Source organism: Lontra canadensis, unplaced genomic scaffold (genome assembly GCF_010015895.1).
Source record: "Lontra canadensis isolate GAN:19392208 unplaced genomic scaffold, GSC_riverotter_1.0 scaffold24, whole genome shotgun sequence".
Lineage (NCBI taxonomy): Eukaryota > Metazoa > Chordata > Mammalia > Carnivora > Mustelidae > Lontra > Lontra canadensis.
Genome location: NW_022631018.1, coordinates 13,193,441 through 13,221,354, shown reverse-complemented (window position 1 = coordinate 13,221,354; position 27,914 = coordinate 13,193,441). Strand labels below are relative to the sequence as shown.

Below are 27,914 nucleotides of genomic sequence, written 5' to 3'. Positions count from 1 at the left end.
GAGCTTGCCACGTGTGTGCATGCACCTGAATCTTACACACGTATGTATTTTACATGCACACACGTGTACACATGCACACATATAAAGAGGCAGACAAAAATGTTTTAAACATGTCCAACCAGGAGAGAAAATTTACTGTTTCACACATAGCCTTACACTTGAAATATTTCCCTGGTTTAGGGAGTTTTTGGAGTCTTAGTGGGGCCGACCCTCCAACAGTTCTGGAGCCTTCTGCTGCTTTGCCAAGCTCATGTGTGAAGGCTGAGAGCCCCCGTGGGAATTCCAGCCTTGGGAAAGAGCCCGAGGGCCCGAATAGTCAAGAGCTTCTCCTCATGAACGAAGGGGTCTTTCAGGAGACTGTCCACACTGTTGAAATCAAACGGAACGTATGCTGTGTTTTCGAAACATCCGTGCTTCTCTGTTAGCTCGTTCAGTGACGTTTCTGAAAGAGAAAGACCATCCGGTTACCTTTCCCATCAGCAGGTGGTGTGAGTTCAGAGAAGTCCTCTGGGGCAGCACAAGCAGGAGATGGTTAATTGAGAAAGTTAGTCCGAAGGGAGGATCCTGTAAAATGGTACATTCGCACCATGAACGTTTCATCTCATGAATATTTATTTCAGTAATATTTCAAAACACATACTCAAATGGTATTTATTTATTTATTCATCCTCTGATATGGGTTTTTCTCTTCGAAATGACTTTGCAACCTAAAGTTCTGCTTTTATAAACCATGCTCATATTAATAGTCTGGTTCTTAAATTTCTTCTAAATGATTCAAGAACTCAAAGACGTTTCTTACATTTTTTTTCCCGCTTTATAATTTCTCATTTCCACCAAATTCAGCATCTCTTTTATTTTTATTTTATTTATTTTTATTTTTTTAAAGATTTTCTTTATTGATTTGAAAGAGGGAGCATGAGTGGGGTCGGGGGGCAGAGGGAGAGGGAGAAGCAGACTCCCTGCTGAGCGGGGAGCCTGACACCGGGCTCGCTCCCAGGACCCTGTGATCATGACCTGAGCCGAAGGCAGACGCTTGCATAACTGAGCCACCCAGGGGCCCCTCAGCATCTCTTTTTGAAGAAGAACTCCTTTTTATCTCATCTTTCCAAAGCCTTGAATTTAGCTCTTAAAGAAACACTAGCTCTTTACACGATCGTATCTTACTGGTTTGCGTAAGATTTGCTTCTGTTTTTTCCATGACAAGCAGCATCCCCGGGTTTAGGAGGGAGCCCCGCTGACGCATTAAGTACGCAGCTCACCTGCGGGGAGCAAGGGAGCGCAGACAAATGGGAAAACAGCCCGCCCCGGCCACGAGGATCCCATCGGTCCACACACCTCACAGGTGAGGGCCACGCGGCGAGGCAGCCGTTCCCAAATTTGGCCGCAACCGAGAGTCACCTGGGGAACTTTCCAGTGAATCCCAGGGCCCGTGGCGCACTCCGGGCCGGTTAAATTGGAGAGCCGCGGCGCAGGAGCCAGACACCCGTGTTTTCTTAGCTCCCAAGGTGATTCCAAGGCACAACCAAGTTTGGGAACCGCGAAGCTGTGAGAAAGTGAGTTAAAGGCCCTTCTACTCGCTTTACAGTTACCCGTGGCTTTTCGTCTTAGCTTCCGCGTTAATTTTCCAGGAGATGTTGGGCCATTTGTTTTTTCATTTATTTGGGGGGCGGTGATTTATTTAACCCCTGGGAACCTCGTTTTCCTCGTCTGCCCCATGGAACCGATGCCCGCATTACAGGATGGTTGCAGGAGTTAAGTGCCATCAGGAGACGAACGTGTCCCGGCACCTCCCGGGCCCTCGGCCAGCGGGAGTTAGGAGGGTGGCCCAGGAATGGGGGGAGATTAGGATTGCTTCCTGTGGGGAGGGTCTGGCCGAGCTCCAGACTTGCCATATACCCAGGAGAGCGCGAGTGAAGGGGGGCAGAAGGCGCTGGGATCCGTCCACTCCACGCTGCGACCCTGGAAATCTCGGACTGTCCTCAGATGACAGAACTTTCTCGCCAGCCATCCGGAGTGACGCGCGTCCTTGCCGGTAGCACGTGGCCCGGGCGCACTCACCTTGCCCCCTCGGAGGACGCCCCAGGCGAGGAATCCAGGACTCCGCGGCTGCTTGAACTTGAGTGGGTTGGGCGGATAGACTCGATTTTCCACGGTCTGGCTGGGACTCCCGTTCTGAGTCACGCAGCCCTGATTATAGGTGTTTTATAACGTTAGCTCAGGTTAAACTGTGCTTTTGTTCTCTGTCTCCTGTTTTACTCCGTGTACGTTGTGCATTTTATTCCATTACATCAAATGGCCTATTAGAGTCTCAAAGTCCCAGCCAGTCCCTGTCTTTGCCCTTTAATCTGCAGCACAGGTGGGTGATCTGAGCTGCTCCTGTCTAGGTAATTAGGTTGCAAAACAGATATTTTGCTTTAAAAATAACTATTTCCCTAGCGCGCTGCTGTGACCTGATCTTGTGCGATACGAAATGGGATAAAGGAGACGTTCCGTGTTGTATCTTCCCTCATGGAGGTTTTTCCCGGGGAGAGGGGAAGGGGAAGAAAACGTAGCATCCTTGATGTGAACAGTTCTTGGCCATGAATGTATCTGAGTCACTGGGCCCCTGTGGATGGAAATGCTGGGCTTTCCCTCAACACTCCTCACCCTTTCTCCTAGATGTGGACGTTGAGGGTGGGACTCAGTAGACGCAAAGTGAGGGTTAGGACAGTCATTCCCAAATGTTTCCATCCTGTGATGTGAGCAGACACTCGCCCTCCCGTATCCACGCTTCTGTGGGCTCTGCCCACAGATCTGTGGACACCCAGGGACTGGCCACAGGCTCATCCTACGTCCCCAGGACCTAGACCCGGGCCCATCGCACCCCCTGCATCTACTTTCCCACCCCAACCCCTTTTCCGCCTTGCCCCAAAAGTCACAGTTTCTGCAACAGCTTCTGGAAACTTGTGTGTCTACCTTTGCTGCTTGCCTTCCACGCAGAGCAGGGGAAGCAGAGGGAACAGTAGCTGTCCCAGAAGCAGGAGGACTTGAGCCACCCTGGGAAGTGGGAATCCAGGGGTCTGAGGAGCCAGGATCTGCTGCTGCCTGGGGATTGGGGCGGTGGGGAGCTGATCTAGAAGCTGGGGTTGTGTGCGGGGAAGGGGGGCACTCCCCTCGGAGAGTGGGGCCGGGGCAAAAAGAGAGCCCAGGGTCCCCAGCCTCTCTGGAACTGCCTAAAGCCACATTGCATAGGATGGGGGGGGGGCATCGGTCTTGAAAGGGGGAAGCCCAGCTGCCCTCTGACAGGACAGTCACGACAGGTTTCCTGGTTGAGAACAAAGCAGGGGTATGTGGGCAGCTCAGTGGGTTAAGCACCTGCCTTCCGCTCAGGTCATGATCTCAGGGTCCTGGGGAGCGGGGTCGGGGGGGTCCCCTGCTCAGCAGGAAGCGTGCTTCTCCCTCTCCTTCTGATCCTCCTTCGTGCACTCTCGCATGCTCTTTCTCAAATAAATAAAATCTTTATTTAAAGAAACAAAACAGCTTTAATAAGATACACTTGAGATAGAGCAACCCACACATTTGGCTTTGCGGTCTGTGTATAAGTCCATGAACACGTCTGTACAGTCGAGATAAAGGACAGAGCCCTCACCCTCCAGATTTCTCGGCCAACGTGTCTTTTGCCTTTTTTAAAATGGTTTTTGTCTTATAATTAAGCTTCGAGAGTTTTCTATATGCTCAGGATAAAAGTTCTTTAGCAGGTAGATGTTTTGCAAACGTTTTCTCCCAGTCTGTGGCGTGCTTTTTTATTCTCTTAACCATGTATTTCAAAGAGCAGAAACAGTCAGTTTTTACAACGTCCAGCTTATCTGTGTGTTCTCTTGTAATCACGTTTTTGGCTTCATAGCTAAGCAATCTTTGCCCAACCCAAGATCAGAAAGGTTTCACGCTATGCTTCCTTCTAGAAGTTTTATAATTTTAGGTTTTATATTTAGGTCTTTGATTCATTTTTGTTGTAAACTGTGCAATGTATGGATTAAAGGGGTTTTTTTTTGCGTGTGTGTGTGTGTGTGTGTGTGTGTGTAGAAGACAAGTTCTTCAGTCTGATAAAAATGTTTCTGAAAAACCTAACATAATGGGAAAAAACATGCAGCTTATATATATATATATATATAACTGGAGAGAGAGCACGTATGTGAGCGGGGCGGGGAGGGGCACAGGGAGAGAGGGAGAGAATCTCAAGCAGACCCCACACTGAGTGTGGAGCCCAATGTGGGGCTCAGCCTTGCAGCCCTGAGCTCTGTGTAACGGCTCCAGTACCATTTGTTATAAAAACTATTCTCTCTCTACTAAATTACCTTTGTTAAAAATTCCTTGTTCATATTTGTGTGGCTCTGTTTTGGGACTCTCTACATTTCTCCATTGATCTCTTCATCTAGCTTTACACCAAGACCACACTGTCCTAGGTTCTGGTGGCTTTATAACAGCCCTTGAAATTGGATACTGTACTACTAGCCTTCCAGTTCTTTCTTTATTTTTAAAGGTGGTTTTGACTATTCTAGGTCCTTTGCATCTCCATATAAATTCTAGAGTCGGCTTCTAAATTGACTTTGCAGCATTATTTTCTACAAAACAAAACAAAACAAAACAAAAAAACCAAAAAACTGCTGGGATTTTAACAGAGTTTACGCTGAATCTGTAGGTCCATTTGGCCAGAATTCACATCTCAACGATGCTGAGTCTTCTGACTCCCAAACGCAGTGTCTATCTCCAGTTTTTAGGTCTCCGTGAACATCTCTCAGCAATACTCTATCGTTCTCTGTGTATAGATCTGTCTTCTGTGCAATTTACACTGAAGTATTTTGTATTTTTATCCTATTATAAATGGTATTTTAATTCTTTTGAAAGATTTTATTAGAGAGCACAAGCAGGGGTAGGGACACTCCTGCAAATGGTATTTTAAAATTTCAATCTCTAATTGTTTGTAAATACGAGAAATCCAGGGGAGCCTGGCTGGCTCAGTTAGTAGAGCGTGTGACTCTCGATCCTGGGGTGTGAGTTCAAGCCCCACCTTTCAGGCATGGAGCCTTTTTAAAAAAAAATGCAGGGGTGCCTGGGTGGCTTAGTGGGTTAAGCTTCTGCCTTTAGCTCAGGTCACAATCCCAGGGTCCTGGGATCAAGCCCCGCATCATTCGTCTTGTATCTTACAACCTTGCTAAGCTCTCTTTATTTATCCTAGTAGCTTTTTTTTTGTGGATTCTGTTTGATTTTCTATGCCGATGACCGTGTTAGTCCACAAAGACTGTTTGACTCTTTGCTTATCAATCTGGGTACCTTTTCTGTTTTCTTGATTTCCTGTGCTGGCTACAACCCCAAAACAACCTTGAATAGAAATGGTGCGAGTGGACATTCTTTTCTCATTCCTGATCTTAGAAGGAAGGCATTTGATCTTTTACCATTAAGTGTGATGTTAGCAGTAGATTTTTCAGAAACTCTTATCAACCTGAGGATACTGCCTTCTGAGCAGTATTTTGCTGAGAATTTTAATCAGGAATAGATGTTGACTTCTGTTAAATTTTTTCTGCATCTACTGAGGCAAACTTGCATTTCTGGGATAAATCCCACTTACTCATGGTGTAAAGTCCTCCTTATATGCTCCTAGATAGTTTCCTAATGTGGTTCTCTGTTTAGCAATTTTGTACCCATGTTCATGAGGGATATTGGTCTTTGGTTTTCTGTCCTTGTAATGTCTTTGTCTATTTTTGGTATCAAGGAAATCCTGGCTTCATAGAATGAGTTGGAAATATGCTCTCCTATTTAATTTTCAGGGAGAATTTGTATGGAATTGGGATAGCCTTTTCCATTCTTTTATTTTTTTTTAATTTTTTTAAGATTTTATTTATTTCTTTGACACAGAGCGAGATCACAAGTAGGCAGAGAGGCAGGCAGAGAGACAGGCAGAGAGACGGGGAAGCAGGCTCCCTGCTGAGCAGAGAGCCCCGTGTGGGGCTTGATCCCAGGATCCTGGGATCATGACCTGAGCTGAAGGCAGAGGCTTTAACCCACTAAGCCACCCAGGTGCCCTCTTTTCCATTCTTATACATTATCATTTCTTAAGTGTTAGGTTGAATTCACCAGTGAAGTCTTATGACATTGGAATATTCTCTGTTAAAAGGTTGTTGATTATTGTTAACTACAGAACCTATTTCTTTAACGGACATAGATCTATTCATCTTACCTATTACCCTTTGAAGGAGCTTTGGGACTTGACATCTTTCAAAACTTTTGTCCATTCTTCCAAGTTGTCTAATTGACTGGTGTGATGTTTCCTTATTACCCTTTACATCTGTAGAAATGGGAGCAAGGCCATCTCTCTCATTCCTGACATTAGTAATTCGTGTCTTCTCTCCTCCTTTCCTGATCAGAGAAGGTTTGCCAAAGAGATTTATCATTCTAGAGATTTATTGAAGAACCAGCTCTTGGCTTCATGGATTTTTCTCTACTGTTTTTACTTTTCTATTCCATTGATTTCTGCTTGTATGTTCATTCTTTCCTTTCTGCTATTTAATTTGCTCATTTTTTTCTTATGTCTTAAGGTGGAAGCTGAGGTCATTGTTGTGAGACATCTGTTTTCTAATTACGGCGTTTAATGCTGTAAATTTCCTCCTCCGTACTTCTTCAGCACTCTCACACATCTTCATTCACTTAAAAATGCTTTCTAACATCCATTTTGATTTCCTATTTGACCATAGGTTATTTGGAACAGTCCTGTTGAGTTTCAAAATATTTGAGAATTTTCCAGACCTCTTTCCATGCCAACTTCTGATTGAATTCCATCATGTCAGAGAACATACTCTGATGTGAATCCTTCAAGATTTACTTAGACTTGGTTTATGGACCAGAATATGGTCTGCCTTGGGAAATGTTTTATGTGAATTTCAAAGGAATGTATATTTTGCTGTTGTTGGGTTGAGTGTTCTATAAATGTCAAGTTGGTTGACCGTGTTTTCCAAATCTTCGACATCTTTACTGGTTTTCTGTCTACATGTTTTATCAATTCTAGAGAAAGGGTTATTTGAAACCTATAACTGTAATTATGGACTCGCTTATTCTTGGAGTTCAATGAGGTTTTGCTTCAAGTATTTGAATGTCTATTACTAGATGCGTAAATATTTTTGATTGTTAGGACCTCTGAATCATTGCCTTTATGAAATGTTCCTATTTGCTTCTATTCACACTTTTTGTCTTCAGTTTCTTTTGTTTAATATTGATATAACCATTTCAGCTCTCTTACGGGCACTGTTTGCATGGTCCAGGCTTTCCCACTCTTACACTTTTAATGGATTGTTTCTTTATATTTGAAGTGCGTTTCTCATAGGCAGCCTATGGCAAGGGCTCGCTCTTTTGTGTGGTCTCACAATTTCTACCTTTCAAATAAGAATGTTCAGACTATTTACATTTCATGTAATTATTGACACGGTTTGGTCCAAATTCTTATTTTTCACTAGGATTTCTATCCAACTTACCTGTTCTTTCTTTTCCTTTGCTTTTTTTTTTTTTTTAAATCTGCTTTTTTGGGATTTACTGAATATTTTTAAGAATTTCACTTTAGATCCTTTGTTGGCTTCCTAGCTACAACTCTTCACTACTTACTGATCTCTTTAGGGTTTATAGTATGAACCTTTAAATTATTACAGTCTGGGGGCGCCTCAGTCGGTTAAGCCTCTGTCTTTGGCTCAGGTCATGATCTCGGGGTCCTGGGATCGAGCCCCACATCGGGCTCCCCGCTCAGTGGGAATCTGCTTCTGCCTCTCTCTGCCTTTCCCCCTGCTTGTGCTCTCCCTGTTTCTCACTCTCTCAAATGAATAAATAAAATCTTATTATTTTTTTTAAGTTGGTATTACAGCCTGCTGTCAAGAGATGTTATAGGACTTCATGAATGGAGTAAGAACCCTACAGTGCACTGCCTCCATTTCCTCCCTTCTAATCTTCGTGCTATTGTCCTTGAACTTCTGAATTTTGCATATGTTAGAACCCATAGAAGACAATGGCCTTAGTTTCGCTTTAGTAGCTGGTTACCTTTCAAAGAGGTTTAAATACTAGGGGGGAAAGCAAACATTTATTGGCATAGTTATCATTTCTAGAGCTCCTCGTTCCTTTGTGTATATCTTCTGTGGGTTTGCTTTGGTGAATCCTTCCAGCTCTTTTAGTCTGAAAGAGTCTTTATTTCCCTTTGCCTGAGAATGATACTTGTGTTGGATATATTATTCTAGGTTGGCATTTAGAAATGTTGCTTCACAGTCTTTTCACTTGTATCAGTTCCAACAAGAAACCTGCCATCATCCTTTTCTTTGGTCCTTTGTATGGGACCCATTTTCCTCCTCTGGTTGCTTTTAAGGTTTTTCTCATTATCCCTGGTGTTAAGCAGTTTGAGTATGATGAGTCTTAGCATAGTTTTCTTCACGTTTCTTGGGCTTGGGGCTCATCGTGGATCTGTGGGTTTATAGTTTTTTATCAAGTTTGGGAAGGTCTTGGTTGTTGTGTCTTTTTTTTTTTTTTAAGATTTTATTTATTTATTTGACAGAGATCACAAGTAGGCAGAGAGGCAGCCAGAGAGAAAGGGGGGAAAGCAGGCTTCCCGCTGAGCAGAGAGCCCGACGTGGGGCTCGATCCCCGGACCCTGGGATCATGACCTGAGCTGAAGGCAGAGACATAACCCACTGAGCCACCCAGGCACGCCTCTGTTTGTGTTTTAATTTTTAAATTTTCTGCTTCATTTTGGACAGTTTCAGTGACTTTGTCTTGAAATTTACAAGGCTTCCCTGCTGTGAGGTGGGATCTGCCATTGATAAAGTATATTTTTCAGCTCTAGCTTTCCTTTTGGTACAGAAGCAGCTTGTCTTTTTTAATTATCCCATGTCTCTACTTAAGTCTTTAAACATTTGAAATATTGCCATAACTGGGTTTTTCACTTTTTTGTTTTTGTTTTGTTTTGTTTTTGAGAGAGAGGGAATGCATGCGCAGCGAGGGTATGGGGCAGAGGGAGAGGAAGAGAGAGAGAATCCCAAGCAGTGGAGCCTGATGCAGGGCTTGATCTCACGACTCTGAGGTCGTAACTTGAGCCAAAGTCAAGAGGCAGACACTTAACCAAGTAGCCTCCCAGGCACCCCTGCAATACGGCCTTAGCCATTTTAATGTCCTTCACCATCACTATCTAATAATATCAGTCAGTTCTGTTTGGTTTCAGTTATCTTTTCATTATGAGTCTCATTTTCTTCTTTGTGTGCCTTCTTGATGGATGCTGGACATATTTGTATTTTATAAATATATTTTAAAAAAAATATTTTATTTATTTGACAGAGAAACACAGCAAGAGAGGGAACACGTGCAGGGGGAGTAGGTGAGGGAGAAGCAGGCTTCCTGCCAAACAGGGAGCCCGGTGCAGGGCTCGAGCCCAGGACCCTGGGATGCTTAACGACTGAGCCACCCAGGTGCTCTGTGTCTTATAAATATTCTTAAGCATTGTTTTGGGTTATAGTTATTTCTAAACAGTTCAATCCTTTCTGGTCTTGCTTTTAAGATTTGGTAGGTGGGACCTGAGCTATGCTCGTCTCAGGCAAAGCATTCCCTGCTACAGAAGCGAGACCCTTCTGGGTCCCCTACCCCATGTCTGGTGAAGTTTGAGGTTTCTAGTCTGGCTGTTGGAAACAGGCATTATTCCTGTCCTTGCGTGAGTGCTGTGTGCTGTTACCTCTAATCTTCCCGGGTGGCTAACTCCCCAGCTGTGTGGTTCCCTCGCATGCCTGTCCTGACCAGTACTCTGTTGAATACTTGAGGGGATCTCTGCAAATCCCACGTTCTCTTCTGTTCAGTACTCTGTCCTGACAGCTGTTGCCACCTTGGTCTCCCCGGACTGTCTCCAGTCTGTCTCCTCCGTTCTGGTAGTCCACTGCATCCCCCGGGAGCTCCCCATCCCTGAGCAGTAAGCTGGGCACAGGCGGTGCTCCCCTTGTTTGTTTCCCACCTCCCAGGGATCACGGTCCTTCACTGATGTCTAGTGTCTTAGAAACAGTCGCTTTATACATTTTGTTTTTAGGTTAGACCATTGATTTCATCCCTGTGACATCATCTAGGCCAGAAGCAGAATCCTTGTGAGCAAGTGGCTTCACTTTTCTGCACTTCTGCTCTCTCGTCTATATTTCTACAAAGAACAAGGGGCGTTCAGCTCACGGCTTTACTGCGGAACTGAATGTGACTGGTGCTTGTGCAGTGCCCGGCACTTGCTAGATACTCGGCAAATACGTGGGTCTTTCCCGGTCTCTGCACCTGGTTGTTACTTCTTCCTGATTTTTACATTGGGGTGTCAACCCGATTGGTGGCTGAGCTCTCCGTCAGGAGCTCTGTGACGATCAACCAAAGCACATAATCACCCCTGGGCTCTTCAGATGCAACTCAGTTTCAGAATTCTACTCTCCAAAGAACACGTAGGTGCAAATCTTATCCTCCTCATGGGATATTTACCTTCTCTGAGGTCTCCTCCAATTCAACCTACGGGAATTACTCATTCGTTTATAGGATGAACGTCAGGAGGTTTTAGGTCGGTGATGTGTGGCAGACAGAATTCAAGAGGACCACATTGTTCGCAACCGAGCATGATTTTGTTGGGATTTCCTACTAAGTCACGAATGTCGACCTTTTCCTTCCCCTTCTAGTCTTCCCTCTGGCTTCCTAAGGAGCTACCTGAAGGACAGATGAGCGTTTGCCAGAACCTAACCACCTCTCTCTTCTCTTGTCTTCTCTGTGTCAGTGTCTGGAGGCCGCAGCCGTCTGCACCTCATCGACCTTGGCAGCTGTGTGAAAGCTCTTAGCAAAAACCGGGAAGGAGGCTCAGGGCTATGCCTCTCACTGTCTGCTCTGGGCAACGTCATCCTGGCTCTTGTCAATGGCAGCAAACACATCCCCTACAAGTAAGTGATCCCTCCACTGGACGCATGGGCTGGGGTAACACCGTGCCAGGGCTGGGCATGAGACCCTCGGTCCAGTGACATCTCGGGAAAGACACACGCGATGGAGGGACAGTCTGGACTGCACTGTTAGCTCTTTGCCTGAAGCAGCCTCTGCTAACGATTGTGTATCCCATGCTCTTCCGAATTCAGAAGTTGTGAAAATCTTTCCATTTGCCCCAGTCCTGACTTCAGCTGCTCAAGTCAGGAAGAATAGGAAGTTATCTCGGTTGGGGTCTCCAATCACGGTTGCCACTGGTAGGTCATTGCCGCCATCACACAGACCCTTCACGGGCATGACGGCAAAGGCGGGAAGATCAAACTGCCCTTTCATTAAGAGTCGGGCTGTCCTATTTAACCAATAAAAATACAGGATACCCAGGAAGATTTGGATTTCAGAGAAGCAACAAATAATTTTTTGAATGGAAGTATGCCCTCAGTGTTGCATGAGCATTTAGGAATCCTGTATTTTATCTGGCAACCCTACGTAGGAGAGCTCCTAAAACTCTCCACCGCCACCCACCGTCTCCATGCAGATGTTTACCCCCAAGATCCCTTCTTTCTTTCCATTATGCTCCAAGAGGATGAATTTAGAGCTGCTCCTGTGTCTGGAATGGCCAACGCCTGGCTATGTCATCCGTGCCCACGAATGACCCAGCCCAGGGCCACCCCTCACCACCACCACCCGACTCAGCTCAGCTCTGCCACTGAACAATGTGGTGATGGTGCTGGGTGCTCCCTGCTTGTTTGGGGCTTTGCCAAGGTTCAGCTGTTCCCCTCACGAGCTCCCCGAACCGTCACGCACCGTAAACAGATGCTTCTGCTGTGTGTCTTCTCTGCATCACAAGGATATGAGACTCAGAATGGTAGAAGGGTGGAAGGTTTTTTGTAAAATTTAGAATACTGGAGCCAAGGAGGAGTAATGATCCTCTGGTGGGGCTTACCCGCATCTACATCGTGGCAAGAACACCTGTGGGGTTGCCGCGAGGATGAAGCAAAGGTACACGTTGTCTTTTTTTTTTTTTTTTAAATCTGTAAAATCAGGCAAAATCTAAGTCACTGCTGTGTGGGAGGAAAAGCTAGTCGGGCCATTTGTTCTATAATGAGCGAGATTCGGACGAGTCCTTGCCTTCTCCTTCCCTTCTGCTCGAGCTGTGACTTCCTTCACCGGGAGGACGGTTCGCACGCGGACTCCAGCACTTTAAGTGACAGGTGCAATCCCATGCGTCTCAGCTCCTGAAATTTGGAGACCTGGTGGGATAAACCCAGAAATGGTTTTCCCAGCCCTTAGAAGGACCCTTTCCTCTGAGGAAAAAATTTCAGGTTGTAGGCTTATATAAAGTTTTATTCGGTATCATTTCTGCAGCTGAAAAAACTCAAGGTGTTGTTACAAGGGAGGAAGGAAGGGAAGAGGGAAAAAAAGAAAGATCTGGACGGGTCCTGTCAGGGCTGCAGACTTAGAAAGAAAGCATACCGGCCTCAGTCAGACTCCCTGTCCATAAAAAGGGAGCCGTGCCTATTAAAGTGAGAATAGGTCACAATGTAAAAAAAAAATTCAAAAACCCACGTTCTTGGTCTCTGATTATATATTTTACTTCTGGGTCTCTCACGTTGTTTCTGTGGAGTGACGGGCTTTTAGGATTTCAGTAAATATCTGTTGAACTGGTGGTTGGGAGGGAGGGGATGGCTGGAAGGAAGCCCGTGAAATGACTCTTACTGCAGACAAAGTAACTTCCTTTGTGTTCTGGTTGCATTTCATTGTAAACATCCAGGGAAACCTCGAGAATTGTTTTTATTAGTAGTTGAAGGACAGTTGCATGAAACATATGTGGCATCAGCTAGTCCCAAAGACCAGACACCCGCTCCCTGGGGAGGGCTGACAGAGTGTGACAGAGTGTGACACCTCCATTCGCCATCCCCTGCAGACCTCTGTCTCCTTCACCTCCAGCTTTCTTCCTTCCCGTGCTAGCTCCGTGGGGTGATGACTGCATTGTTGGCATGTCTGAAGTCAGCACAGACTTAGCCAACACTCAGCGTCTGCTCAAGACCTAGACTTGAGCCACGGTCAGGACCCTCCTGGAGATCTTGCCCATTGCTCGGGGCCGGGAAACATGGAGGCCTGGCCGTCCTCCCCAGAACACTCCTTTACCAGTGACGCGCCCAGCAGCCCTCAGTCCCTCGTGCCCGCCTTCGTGTTCGAGCCTTGAAAGGCCCTTGCTAGGCTCGCCCCTCAGCTCCACACATAGCCCGTCTTTGGCGTCTGCCGATCCCCTTTGCGGATGCATTCATCCAACTAGAAGCTCTCCCCTTTCACGGTCTGGGAAAAGAACGCAAAGATTTACTCCAATCCCCAAGCCCGGTGGTGGCGGGATCAAACTGCCTCAGTTTCCAGGGCTTGGAGACCTTGGTAGCACCCGGCCGACTTAGCCAACCCCACCACCCCCCACCCCCGCCCCCGCCAGCCTCATCAGGCCTCGTGATCTCTGAGCTGCCAGGGACGCGCCCAGCATGGGGCCCTTAGCACAGGGCGGGAGGGCTCGAGTGTCCTTTATCAATTCAGTCAAGGCTCTAAAGCCACATTATGCTGCGTTTTGTTAGCACACTAAACACCTCTCACCAGTCAGACCTCATCTTTTCCAGGAGGGAGGGCGGAGGTTTCCTGCCCTGGCCACTTTCTCTCATTCTTGCTCATGTGCAGCAAACACCAGGGAAACCAAACTCCACATGCCTTGTCCTCCTCCCTCCCAGAGCCAAAGAACCCCCCCCTTCATCGGTCACCCTGGACAGCTCGGAGCTTGCAGCGGGCATCCCTGGTGTCTGCTTCTGGGAAATTAACTGAAATGAGCACGGAGGGGAGGTGACCTGTCCTCATTTTTCTTCTTCATCCTCTCTGTTTGTCCTTGTGAGCAAGCTAGAATGGGGGTTTGCAGTCATTACCCATTGCAGGCACTCCTGTGGGCACCTCAGGGGTGCCCTGAGTGGTTTTGACTTTGCAGATGATCTTGGCTTTGGAGCCATCGGGTGGGCATGGCTCTGGCCACAGACTTGCCAGCCGATCCAAGCGTGATAAATCACAGGAGTTCACAGGAGCTTGCAGGGGAGGCCTGGAGACCACCAAGGGCCCCAGCACCCCCTCTTTAGGTCTGCACTAGCAGGCCGCACCTGTGACTCTCCAACTCTGGGGCACGTCCTGTCTAGGGATCTCTCTGGCGGTCCAGAGCATCCGACTCCCCTCTGTTGCTCATTTCAGGGATTTGCCATTCCTGCCTGCCCGCCCCTTCCTGGGCACCAACGTAATAGGAGTTTTCCCCAGTTGATAGATGAGAAAAGAAACAGGCTGAGGCATTAACAATTTCCCATGCTACACCCCAGGATTGCAGACACACAGCCCTGGATCTGGCCCCCGGAAGGGTTACTGCAAGGATCTGGCCGTGGGAACTTAGCTCTCGTGTCCCGACTGATCTGCAGGACCATGGTCTTTCCAAGGACTCAGACATTCTAACCACCACCCAGTCTCTTGAGAGAGAATTTTGGGGCCCTTTTAGATGTTGTCCCAGGAGGGGTACAGACCCTTAGGGGACCTACTCTCCATACTGAAGCGTCTAGTTTCGTTTACAGCTGTTACTGCATTTGGAGAAAGAATTGCCTTAAAAGACCAAAAGACCTATTTGCTTGTTTTGCCAACAAGATGCTTGTCCTCTGTTTCCAAAGACCAGACATTTTATAATGTCTTGGTTTCTGTTTAACAAGAGGTCACAGAATATCATTCCGAGACTCGTTCGTGCTGTGTCTGAGACTCTCTTCCCAAGGCGGCTTGAGACCTGTCTTGTCGTGCAGCCCCAGGAAGGCCGGGATGCTCGATGCCCTGCTTCGACGGTTTGGTCCATGGTTCCAACTAAGACCCGCTCCTTGTTTATTCACGTCAGTCACTGACCTGTTTGGCATTTCCGAGCTTTCCCCTTCTCGGTGGCAAATCTGTTGGTGGCAACCAGGGAGCCTGAGGCAAGCTGTTGGGATGGAGGTAGGAGCTCATGATAACCCCATCACGGGGGCCATGTCGAGGGGCTTCTACTCCACAGAAGCAGTAAGGAGCCCGCTATGAGGGTGTGGGATGGGAGCACCTTTCCTCCTCAGGCCCTCGTGGGGTGGGGAACCAAGGCCACATTAAGAACATTCCTGCATCAGAGCAGCTCGTTCAGGCCAGCGAGCAGCCCTGGAAACTCCAAATCAAGTCCGTGATTGTGGAGAAATGACTTTTCATAAGCAGAGGCAGCTTTCCCGGAATGTCCACGCTGCTTCTCACAGCCGTCGGGGGTGAGGGGTGTGGAACACAGGGGTGGCACCCGTGGCCCCAGGCCTGAACTCGGGAGGCCTTTCCAGGACTTGCTTCTCTGTGTAAGGCAGACCTGCCTTTTCCCTGCCATGAGAAATGTTTTCTCCCAGTGGCCACTTGGATAGTTTCTGCTCTCCCTAAACCGGAGACCCACTCAGTGTCCGTGAAACTCAGGAAGGGCGTTATAGATCAGTATTACCTGCAAAATTATTTCCCCAGTTCATGCAGGAGATGATAGGCTTGTCCAGATGTGTATTATTTACACCTAGTATGAAATTACATAGGTGTTTTCCAGGAAAAAAATGTAAAGGAATAATAGTTCTCCAGGTTTACTGACGATAGCACAGAACAGAAACTTGGTAAGAATCTTCCTGTGAGCGTGTGCGTGCGTGTGTGTGTGAGAGAGACACGCATATTTAGCAACCTTTAAATGTACATTAATGCCATATTATCTCCTCCTGATTTACAGGGAGAACATCAATTTAGAACTATTTGCACGAGCTCCGGATACCAGTTTATAGCATTCCCTGTTTAGAAATAAAATAACTAAAGTCTCGGGTTGCCAGGCAACCACAGCAATGGTAATTCTTAGATTGCTGCTTAAAAAATACTCATTTTTATACATTTTAATGACTGTTAGGATGCAGAGAAAGCAGGTCCGGAAAAATCACCAGGACGTAGACCCCCCTCCTTTCCCTTGTTTTGTTTTATGAGATTTGAACATTCTTTCTTTTGTTCTTCCCTCCTAGCTCCATTTACTTCCCTGGCCAGTGGTATCTTCATATTCAATTATGGGTATTTCCAGAGATTGATATTATTTTCTTAAGAGTTTAGCCACCACTCCCAGTAAATACAGTCACACAGGTCACTCGGGGAGAAACGAGGCTGTCTGGGAATCGGCTGGGTCACGAACCCCAGGTTCAAGCATCAGTCCTTTCTCTACTGTCTTGGCTCACAAACTCTGTTCAGGCCAGTTTCCCCCCTCGTCCGTGGCTCACCCCCACTAGATGATGGGCCATGTGCTCGGAGGACTGGGTAGAAACGGAGACGTCCTCGTTTCCCACTTGGCTCTTCCAACAGTTTCCTTCCTTTTCCGTTCGGTCCCGGAGATTATGAACAAAACCCTCTTCCTTGCAGATTCTGAACCAGTTGGCAAATAGTTACAAGAGTACAACTGGGAGCTGGAACAGTCTATCTGCTTAATCCTGGCAGAGTGCAGGGAGGTCCCCTGTCCCTCCGCAGACCAGATGCCAGGACCCACCCACGGGCAGAATCGGGCCAGCAGGGCGGTCAGGTGCCCGGTCAGCTCCGTGGCTGATGTGCAGGAGAGAACGTGTGAGTTGCAGGGAGAGAGAGACAGACGGACAGACAGACAGCGTTGGGCTGGAGCTGCCCAGCCTCGCCGGGCAGACCTTTCTTGTGCCATGCAAGGAAGCGAATAAAAGGGCAGATAGAAAGGCAGGAACGTTTTCTTCAATCTTTCCAAGGGGGCAGAGGTTCTGAAATGTGGACTTGCCGGGTCGCAGGGAGAAGCAGCGCGTCGTTTCCAATACTTGTTTTCTGGTTCTCCGGCAACATCCTGGGTAGTTAGTCTGGGGCATGAATGAGCCCTGACTTCGGCTCATTTCATCCTGGGAGCATGAGGATGACGGCTCGTCGTCCTTGTCCTCCGACTGTGCCTCGGAAACTGCTCCAGATGCTCGAGCGGCATCGCTCAGCCCAGGTACGGCCACACGGCACAGGCCCGACTGAGCACGCTCGAGCCGCAGCTGGGAAGCCGGAGACAGGAAGGCTGAGTGGCTTGGCCACGTTGGCACAGCTGGTGGGTGACCGCCTGCTTCGCTGCCCCCGCCCCGTGCCACGCTGCTTCCTCACTCGGTGTCCGGGACACGCTCAGTCAGGGCTGGCGGCAGGAGCCGATGCGCTAAGATGGTGGGAAGTGAAGGCGAAACTCCAAGGGGGGGCCCGGCTGGGGTCAGCAGTGCGGGCAGGGGCGACGGCGTCCACGCTTCCTCGTCTTGGGGATGGCCACGGGGCGGGGGCGGGGGGCAGGCGGACTCCCAGAACCTCGTGGCGGTGGGCAAAGTGGGATGGGGAGGGTGGAGGAGGGAAGGGCACCCACGCCATCGAACCTGAATCAGAAGTACCAGGGGCACCTGGGTGGCTCAGTCGTGTTTCTAGGGTCCTGAGATCAAGCCCCACATCGGGCTCTCTGCTCAGTTGGGAGCCTTCTCTGCCCACCCCCTGCCTCTCTGCCTACTTGTGATCTCGCTCTCTGTGTCAAATAAATAAATAAAATCTTTATTTAAAAAGAAAGAAATACCAGCTAAGGGTGTGGGACTGAGTGAAACCCTCCTCACTCAGCATCTGCATGCAGACCCCGAGGTAGAAGGTTGGAGAACAGGGCTTGGGTTGACCTCCTTAAATGGCGCTCAGTGGGACTCGTATTCCGGCCGCCGTGATCCCTGTGAAGTGACATAGGACCTCTGTCTTTCTTAATTTTGTCTTTCTTGATTTCTTAATTTCTGTGCTCCGGCCCGACAGCATGCGGAGCCTTTCCACCGGCCCACTGATGGGAGAAGCTGCATGTTCCGCGATGCTCTCTCGGGCTGCAGGGCACCCGAGACCCCCCCCACCCAGCACCTCACCTGCCTCACTGGGTGGGGGGCTCCAGCAGGAAAAGGGTGACCGGGTTCCCTGCTGGGCACGGCCAGCCGACGAGACAGACTTTCCGGCCCTCTCAAGTTTCTAGGAGGTGGAAATTTCTAGAAGGTGCATGGAGGCATTTCTGGGTGAAAAGATTCCTGTCAGAATAGGAGAGGTTATCACCCAGCCTGCGTCTCGAAGTTTTGTTGGGGACGAGAAAGGCAAGGAAGGGAGGGCCTGGTGGGGAGAGTGACAGCCGGCTGTCAGGGCCCGGGATAACGAGCTGCCTCCGAAACCCAGCTAATAAGAGCAGCTGTGGGGGTTTCCACAGCTGGCCATTAAGGCAGTCCATCCATCAGCTGGAATTTGGGAAGTTTCTTCAGGTGTGGCTCCCAAGGAACTCTGTGGTCACCTGCCCGTGGTGTGTACGAGCTGGTCTGCAACACGGGCTGGGCAGCCGATGCTGAGTTGTGAGCCCTGGTGTGGGTCCCCTTCGCCCATCCCCCCACCCCTCTGCTCCCCCTCCTCTGGCAACCAGCCTTCTGTTCTCTGGATATGAGTTCGGGTTTCTAAACTCCACATGTAATTAGGATCCTACAGTATTTGTCTTTCTCTGACCTCTTTCTTGTAGCGTCATGCCCTCAAGGGCAGCCATGTTGTCACAAGTGACAAGACATAACTTTTTAATGGTCAAATAATGTTCCATTATATTTATATGCACATGTGTGTGTGACAGAGAGTGTGGGTGGGAGTGCGTGTAACATTTTCTCCATTCTTCCATTGACGGGCCCTTCGAGGGACCATCCTGTCTTCCTTGATTTTGAAAGGCCAAATGGATTGTAATTAACCTTTTGTTAAAATGGGAAGCTCATAAGTTGATTCAACGAGAGTCTGTGGGGGAGGGGGGCAATGGGGAGGACTATATGGGGAGGACTGCCGGACTGCCGCCAGATATGGACATTTAATTTGAGAGAGTCCAGCCCTGTGGACTCTGCACTGAGAGAGACATAACGGCTTAAGCACTGGAACGTCTCTGCCTACAACTTCCCTCGACCAGTCCCTTGAGCCTGAGGGCGAGTAGGCATTGGGGGTCAGAGGCAGCTGTGCCCTCGGTTGTATCTGAACATCCCACTGACCAGGGTGGGATTCAAATCTTTAAAGACCGAGACTTTTCAGGTGAGATGGTCCTTAAATAGAAGGCAAGTCCTTTTGCTGCTTTGGTTGGAACCATGATGTGTCCCAACACTGGAACGAAGCTTGACCGTGTTGGGTCCCCCAAGGGAAGAGTTTTCCTCCAAAGAGATTTCCAAGATGAAGCTTGATGATGCAGATTTCACCCTACACTTCCGAGCCCAAGGGATACATAGCCTTGACCTCCATTTGTCATGGGGCTCAGCTCTGCTCTGCCCAGAAAGGTGGATTCTGACCCGAAGGACCTGGCTAGCGGTTTTCCGGGACTGTTTCTGTTATAAGCCAGACAGAGGCTACCAAGCACATAAGAAACAGTTTGGAATATAGTCAGCAGAGTATCCGTGAGTCCTTCTACCCATGCAGTCCTTCCCTCACTCATTCAAAAATATTTATCGGACCCCGACAATATGCAGGGCCCCTGGGATGCAGCAAATAACACAGAGGCTCTCCCCTCCGGGACAAGTCACACTCTAGCGGAGACGCCGATGCCCACTTAGCGGGTCCCACAAGCCGTAACGTGTGAGCGCCCAGTGCTCACCCCCCACTGGGGGAAGAAGGGCCCGAGTAAGGCAGAGGGAATCAGAAGGGCTGGAGCGAAGGCTGTCTGGGCAGACGGGGTGACTCTGAAAGCCCTGGGCTCATCTACACCGCTCTCTCGTTCCCGCCCATGCCAGCTTTGTGAAGTGTCCCACAGCCCATCCTTGAACCCCTGAGCCATTGGTGGCACGCTGGCCTTGGCCGCAGTGATGTCGATCCTGCCTGACACAAATCATGATCTACTGCCCAGCCAAACGCAGGACTCGAATCCGCCGCTAATTGTTACCTTTAATGATAACTAATGATCGTCTCTCCAGTCGTGCTGCTGCTGGAAGAAAACAGCCAAACTGGGTCGTTTGGGGCCAGTGCACAGAGTGCCTGGGATGCCCCTGGGCACCCGTGATCGCTCAAGGGTGGCCAGATTTAGGCACAATTAGGCATTAGAAGGGACGGAGCATACAAATGATTTGGGGCTTAATTCGTTAAGAAACTGTCTTGAACGTTAATGGAGCTTCAATCAGAGTATCCGACCATAAATTCTCACCTGTTTCACAACTGGTTCAGGCTCAACTGAGCATTAATAGATTTTTTTTTTTTGTCCATGCAAATGAGGTGATAATTTAGCTCATGTGTAATTGAACAATTTTCACATAGTTACATTCGCAGAGCAGTTAAGTTGTATCAGATCGTCTAATGTACCAGTAATTCTTTAACTAACACAGAGCTGAGTTTCATTTGAGTCTACCAAAGAGAGAACCGGAGAGAAACAGAGGTCAGAGTAAATCTGTTAATAATTGGAAGGATAGTCGACTTTAGGAGACCTGACAATACTCAGTCCTCTTGTGGGGGGGCACCCGGCGTGGCTCTTCATTTTTGTTTGGATTTTCTCTTATCCTGCTCCCTAGCAGCGAGATCGGGACAAATTGTAGTGGGGAGTGGCAGTGGTGGCAGTGGTGGTTCTTGGTTTGGGGTTTGTAAGCATACATTTCCTAGTTCTTTGTCGAAGTGCTGGTTTTTTCCAAGGGTTACACATGTGTGTGCCCTTGAAGCCCACGTCAGGCCCTTCCCACTGCGTCTGGCTTCCTGCTCCCGGGCACCTGGCCGTCTCTGCGCACGGCACCCCCGGCACTGAGGACCAAACTCTATAGGTGTTTTCGAGAGTGTGGAGAGCACTTGCATGCTGTTTTGGGAACAAAGTTCACTACCCTTAGCTCGGGGCAAGGGCCATACGCTGCTTCCATCTGATGATGCTCTCTGGCGAAGGCAGTGTCACAGCCCTGACATGCCATGATGTCACCCCCTTCTACAATCCTACAGTGGCTTCTTGGTGGCTGCAGGGTGGAGTTCAGACCTTTTTTTTTTTTTTTTTTAAGATTTTATTCATTTACTTATTTGACAGAGACACAGAGAGAGAAGGAACACAAGCAGTGGGAGAGGGAGAAGCAGGCTCCCCGCTGAGCAGGGAACGCGATATGGGGCTCAATCCCAGGACCCCGGGATCATAACCTGAGCTGAAGGCAGATGCTTAATGACTGAGCCACCCAGGCGCCCAGAGTTCAAACCCTTTTATGGTCCGTGAAGCTTTTCGTCCTTTGGACCACACCCACCTTTCCAACCATGGAAACTGCCTCCAGGTTCCCGAACCCCCACGCTGTCTCTTGGCCTCAAGGCTGTGTACACGCTACTTTTTCTGCCTACAGATGTCCTTGTTTGTTCGTTCGTTCATTCATTCATTCATTCATTCATTCATTCTTCCAGTGACTGGTTCCCAAGAACGTGCTGTAATTCCATACGGTCCTGGATTCCCTTCTTCAGTTACTGACTTTCTATTTATTTCTCCTACAAGTTTTCATTGTGAAATCTGCCGTATACACAGATGTAGAAACACATCAGCCCAGTCTACAGACCAACAAATCAGACACCCCGGGGACCCACTGCCCAGGTTAGGAAATAGAATATTTAGAAGGTCCATGTGTTATTCCGGGACCCCATCACCCTCCCGCCTTTCCCGGAGGTGACTGCCATGCTGAATTTTGTGTGTATTGTCCCCTCGCTTGCCTTACGCTTTTACCACCTAAATTTGCATCCAACACAATATATTCTATTTGGTTCTGTTTGATTTTGAACTTTACATAAATGGAATCATACTGTCTCCTTGGTTTTTCTTGAACTTCCTTTTTTCAACCAGTATTTCATTTCTGACATCCATATTGATGTGTGGAGCTATAGCTTATTAATTTTCTTTGATGGATGATTTTTCCACTGTCGGAGGATATCACAGAGTATTGGTTCTTCTGTTGATGGATTTCCAAGAGATTTTGGAAAATTGGTTGTTGAATTTTTGTCTAATCCATTTCTGCATCTAATGAGATGATCGTGTGGTTTTCTGCCTTTAATCCTTTAATATGGTAAATTACATTAATCAATTTTTTAATATTAAAAATCCTTGCAGCCCTTCCTGCTTATTCTTCAAGGCTTTCCTCCAATATTATCTCCTCTTTGAAGCCTTGTCGGATCTCCTTTCCTCCCTCCTGCCTCTTTGTTCCAGGAAAGTTGTTTCCCTCCTTATTATTGTTTCCATAATACCCTATGGCATTCTGAAGGTATTTTATTGTAGGCACTAATGTTATATTTTAATTATTTGTTTACATACTAATCTCTCCTATCATATGAGCACATCAAGATACTGATAGTCTTTATTTTCCAGGTTCCTTATTTTTGCACTAATTTGCAGTAAATCAACCTGATTGGAACCTTCCCCCCCCCCTTTTTAATTGAAATGTAGTCGATGCACAGTATTACATCAGTTTCAGGCTTAGAGCATAGTGATTCGACAAGTCTGTACGTTATGCTGGGTTTGCCACAAGTGTAGCTGCTGTCTGTCCCCATACAACGCTATTTCACTACCATCTACTGTGTTCTCTATGCTGTGCCTTTCATCTCCGTGACTCATTCTTTCCATAACTGGAACCCTGTATCTCCCGCTCCCCGCCCCCATTTTGCCCATCCCCCACCCCAGCGATCATCAATACGTTCTCTCTATTTGTGAGCCCATTTCTGCTGTGGGTTCTTTGGCTTTTCAGATTCTACATATAAATGAAATCCTATGGCATTTATCTCTCTCTGTTGGACTTCTTTCCCTTAGCATAATGCTCTCTCGGTCCATCCATGTTGTTGCCAATGGCACGATTTCTTTCTTTTCATGGCTGAGTAATATTCCATTGTGTGTGTACACGACCTCTTCTGTATTCATTCATCTATCTTTGGACACTGGGCTGCTTCTGTATCTTGGCTGTTGTAAATAATGCCGCCATAAACATAGGGATACATGTATCTTTCTGAAATAATTTTTTCTCCTTTGGGTAGATACCCAGTAGTGGAATTAATGGAATATACGGTATTTCCACTCTCAACTCAACTCTCAGGAACCTCCGTACTATTTTCCACAGCGACTGGTCCAGTTCACATTCCTACCAACAGGGCACGGGGCTTTCCCTTTCTCTGCATCCCTGCCAACACTTGTGGTTTCTTGTCTCGATTCTAACCATTCCGGCAGGAGGAAGGTGGCATCTCATTGTGGTTTTGATTTGCATGTCCTGATAATGAGTGATGTTGAGCATCTTTTCACATGTCTGTTGGCCGTCTGTATGTCTGTTCTGGAAAAAAAAAAATGTTTATTTAGGTCCCCTGCCTATTTTTGATCACATTATTGGGATTTTTTTTCATGTTGAACTAAGTTCTTTATGTATTTTGGGTATTAATTCCTCATTGGATATGTCATCTGCAAATATCTCCTCCTGTTTAGTAGGTTGTCTTTCATTTTGTTGATGGTTTCCCTTGCTGTGCAAAAGCTTTTTATTTTGGTACAGTCCCAATAGTTTGTTTTTGCTATTGTTTTCTTTGCTTGAAGAGACATACCTAGAAGAATGTTTCTATGGCTGATATAAAAAAGATCACGGCCTGTGTTTTCTTCTAGAAGTTTTATGGTTTTGGGTCTCACATTGAGGTCTTTAATCCATTTTGAGTTTATATTTGTGCACGGTGTAAGAACGTGGTCCAGTTTCATTCTTTTGCAAATAGCTGTCCAGTGTTCCCAACACCATTTGTCGAAGAGACCGTCTTTTCCCTGTTGTATATTCTTGCCAGCTTTGTAGTAGATTAATTGAACTTATAATCCTGGGTTGACTTCTGGGCTGTCTGTTCTGTATCTGTGTCGGTTTTTGTGCCCGTTCCCTACTGCTTTGATGACTCCTGCTTTGTAGTATAGCTTGAAATCTGAGATTCTGACGCCTCCAGCTTTAGTCTTCCTTATCAAGGTTGCTTCACCTAGAATCTTCTGTGGGTCCATAAAAATTTTAGGATTATTTGTTGTAGTTCGGTGAAAAATGCCATTGGTATTTTGAGAGGGATGGCACGGAATCTATAGATTGCTTTGGCTAGTTTGGACATGTTCACAATTTTGATTCCTCTAACCCATGAGCATGGAATGTCTTTCCATTTGTGTCGCCTTTAATTTCTTTTATCAGTGTTTTATCGTTTTCAGAGTATAGATCTTTGTAGCAATCAAAAGGTATTTGATTCTTTTGGAGCAGGTGTAAATGGAATTTTTTTCTTAAACTCTCTTTCTCTTACTTCATTCTTAGTGTATAGAAATACAACCAATTTCTGTAGGTTTATTTTATATCCTACAGCTTTACTGGATGCATTACTTACTTCTAAGAGGTTTTGGGTAGAGTCTATAGAGGAACGTTCGTTTTTCAGCAGGAGGTGTAAGTCAGACATCTGCCTTCAACTTTTGGTGGCCTGCCTCACAGCGTGGGTGGGGCTTTATTGTTCATCAGGATCAACTTCCTGCAGTGGCTGAGAGGACAGTCTCTCTTGTATAAAGCCCAGGAAAGTGCCTGTGGGCCCTTCCCATTTCTGGTTCATTGACTCACCTCTATCACCGTAAGGAATGGGCAGACCCACAGCCCAGAGCCCTTGACAATCAAACTCTGAAAAAGCACAGGGCACCTGGGTGGCTCAGTGGGTTAAAGCCTCTGCCTTTGGCTCAGGTCATGATCCCAGGGTCCTGGGATCGAGCCCCGCATCGGGCTCTCTGCTCAGCCCAAAGCCTGCTTCCCTTGCCTCTCTGCCTACTTGTGATCTCTGTCTGTCAAATCAATAAATACAATCTTTTTTTAAAAATTCTGAAAAAGCAAACCTCCCCAGTCGATTTCTTACTAGAATAATGAGACTCTTCTTGACAATTTCCTTTGCAAAAGGAGAACAGCCATCTTTAAAAACCATACATTTTGGGGCACCTGGATGGTACAATCCGTTGAACATCTGAGTCTCGGTTTTGGCTGAGGTCGTGATCTCATGATTGTGAGATCGAGCCCCGCGTCAGGGTCGGCGCTCAGCACAGAGCCTGCTTGAGATTCTCTCTGCCCCTTCCCCTGTGCTTGCTCGCTCGCTCACTCTCAAGTAAATAAATCTTTAAAGAATGAATAAAAAATAACAATCATATAATTTGACCTTTCTAAAAACCAAAGGCTCTCCTCACCAGAGTCATTTATTTAAGCCTATAATTTGTAAATGCCAAGAACGATGTGATTTTTTCCCTAAAAGCCTTCTGGAAGGAGTCCAAATCACCCTCTCATCATTAAGTCTCCTGTTCAAGGACCCACGTAACGACCATGTCACCGGGTCTTGGAACCATGGGTGTTGTGCAGCAGCAATGAGCACCAGAGCCACCACTTTGAGTATTTGCTGAACACACGTCCCATCTACACGGTACAGACGTTCTCTTTTCACCTTCACATGAACCCTAGAGGTAGAGGCTTGTCCTTCCCTTTCTAGAGATGAAGATGGCGAGACACAGAAAGGCCTAGCAAATCACCAGCTGTCATAGGTACAGTAACTGGGAAGCCAGGATTAGAACTCAGGTACTGGGGCTCAAAACTCGCCCTTCCATTCACCGCACCATTCCCCAGGGCACAGAGTTAGACCAGACGGGACCTGGGCTCAGGCCTCGCTCTGCCCCGGCTGCCTCTGTGACTTAAGGATGCTCTGGCTCCATCTGGACAAGGAGGAGAAGGTTCTGGCTTGTTGCGAGTAGCACAGAGGAAGGCATCTGGTGCTCTGTGAACCGCTGCGAGAATGTGACCACGATCTCTCAGGTCTCTTTCAGGGTCATTATCAGGCCTTTGGGAGTCCTGTATAGACCCCAACCCATGAGGAGCTCAGGCACAGAATTTGACTGTGACCTCAGAGCTCAGCTGTGTGTCCTCGTGTTACCAGTGAGTTGCAACTCCCTGCCGGCCTCGTAATCCTTGGGTTCTCACAAACACAGCCCGCATCCCCAATGAGCTGAGGGTATGTTCCCTGCATTCACTACCCAGGGGGACTGGACTTTTGTCTTGGGCCATCCCCAGGTTAAACCCACTGTCCTCTGTCTCACTCCTCCTGGGAGCAGAGAGTAGACACGAACATGTAGGAACCCGTTAGAGACGGACGTCAAACATCTCTCCGCGTGCCACAGCCCGAGTCCAGACAGAGGGCTGGGTGCATCTCTGCGGAATCCAGAAGAAACAGATGTGGCTGACCCCATGGCAGCCCCGGGACCCACCATGAGAAAGTGGTTTCTAGTGCATTTCAATCTCTTCTCTCAAGGTTTGAGCACGTGGAGCAGAAGCCCCCCAACCAAGCCTCCTTGCCGTATAGATTTGAGTAGAAAGTGAGTTGAGCCAGAGGCTCCCAAGCATAAGGTCCTGAAACTCAATTCCTTACATGGTGGGGGCTGGCCGGGAAGACACCGGCTCCCAGTCATGACTCTCCCAACTAGAACCCCCAAAGGCATTTCTCATACGACGATTTTACTCACTAGAACGACAACTTGAAAGACCCCACAGTGGAGCCAACACAATTGCTTTTTTAATCTTCACCTCAACCCCATGGGGCCACCGCTGGAAATCAGCCAAAGGAGGTTCATTCCAAGTGTCCTTTGTCACAGCAGCCTGGGGCCTGCGGAAGCCGGAAGAAAGCTCTGAGGCCACACTTGAGTTACCCCTGCTCGTGGAGCCAGTAAGGGACAGAATCACAAACAAGCGAAGTTTGGTGCCTGTGACCCACTGCTGCCTCTCCACTCAAGCCTGCCCCTCACACGGCCCTCCCCGTCTCCCCCTTCCACGGCTGACAGATCCCGAGGCCCGAGGCCTCCGTTAACTCCACACCAGCAACAACACCGAGGTCCTCTGCGGCTCTCGCTTCTCCGGCTCTGTGATGGGGCCACGTCTCAGCTCAGGTTGAAGCGGTCCTGTCTAAGGGCGGTCTGGCCCCCGGGAACATTCCCACTCTTCCCAACCTCATCAGTGCTTGCGTTGTCTGACTGAAAAGCGTGTGGCCATCAGGTGGGTGTCATATCACAGTAATTTTAATTCCTTACGGTTGAGTATCTTCTCATGCTTGTTGCTTAGTACTCTCTGTCCCTGTCCTCTCGTTCACATCTTTTGCTCGGTTTTCTGTGGCGCTGCTTTTCTTTGTGTTTATTAGTTTGCAGTAATTCTTTGTAAACTCTGGCTAGGCCTACTATTTTGCCGAATTTGTCAAATTCCCACAGATCTGCAAGGCTCCTTTGGTCGTATACCAGGTGTCCAAAAATGCAGGGGGGTCTGTCTCTGGGATCTCCCCTCATGCCGATACCACATAGTCACAGCCCCGTCGGGCTCTGTGAGTTCTTTATGGCATGCCGTTTTCCCTCAAATGCCTTTTTGTGCTTCACTATCTCCTTCCTTCTGCTTTCTTTTGGTTTGCTTTGCCATTCTATTTTTATCTCCATCTTAAGATGGCTACTTGGCTTAATTTTCTCTCTTTCTTGCTCCGTAATATAAGCCCTCAATGCTGTACATTACCCACTAGGAACTGCTTTGTCTGTATCCTCAAGTTTTTATAATGACGATTGTTTTCACTATCACGAGGACAACCTAGTTTCTAGTTTTTATTCTATTTGCCGTTTGAGCCATGGGACTAATGTCCACAGCTGAGTTATTTGAATTCTGTTCATGCTTTGCTAGGGCAGGTACAGAGCACTGAGGGCTAGTTGGAGCCACCGTTAGAGGACTCTAGCATTAGCATTATTATTATTATTATTGTTATTGTTGTTGCCGTTGTTGTTATTAGCCCCTTCTGAGGGTTCCATCCCAAACCCCATATATTAGCAGATCTTCCCGCTCTGTCTGCTTGAACAG

The 27,914-nt window shown here is 47.6% G+C and overlaps 1 protein-coding gene across 1 annotated transcript in view; it reads left to right on the top strand.

Moving 5' to 3' along the window:
* Positions 1 to 27,914, top strand: part of KIF26B (kinesin family member 26B) — a 414,161-nt gene that overhangs the window by 351,399 nt on the left and 34,848 nt on the right. The window contains exon 10 of the mRNA XM_032862876.1: positions 10,784 to 10,943. Within this exon, the coding sequence (XP_032718767.1) occupies positions 10,784 to 10,943 (160 nt within the window). The remainder of the gene's footprint in view (positions 1 to 10,783; positions 10,944 to 27,914) is intronic.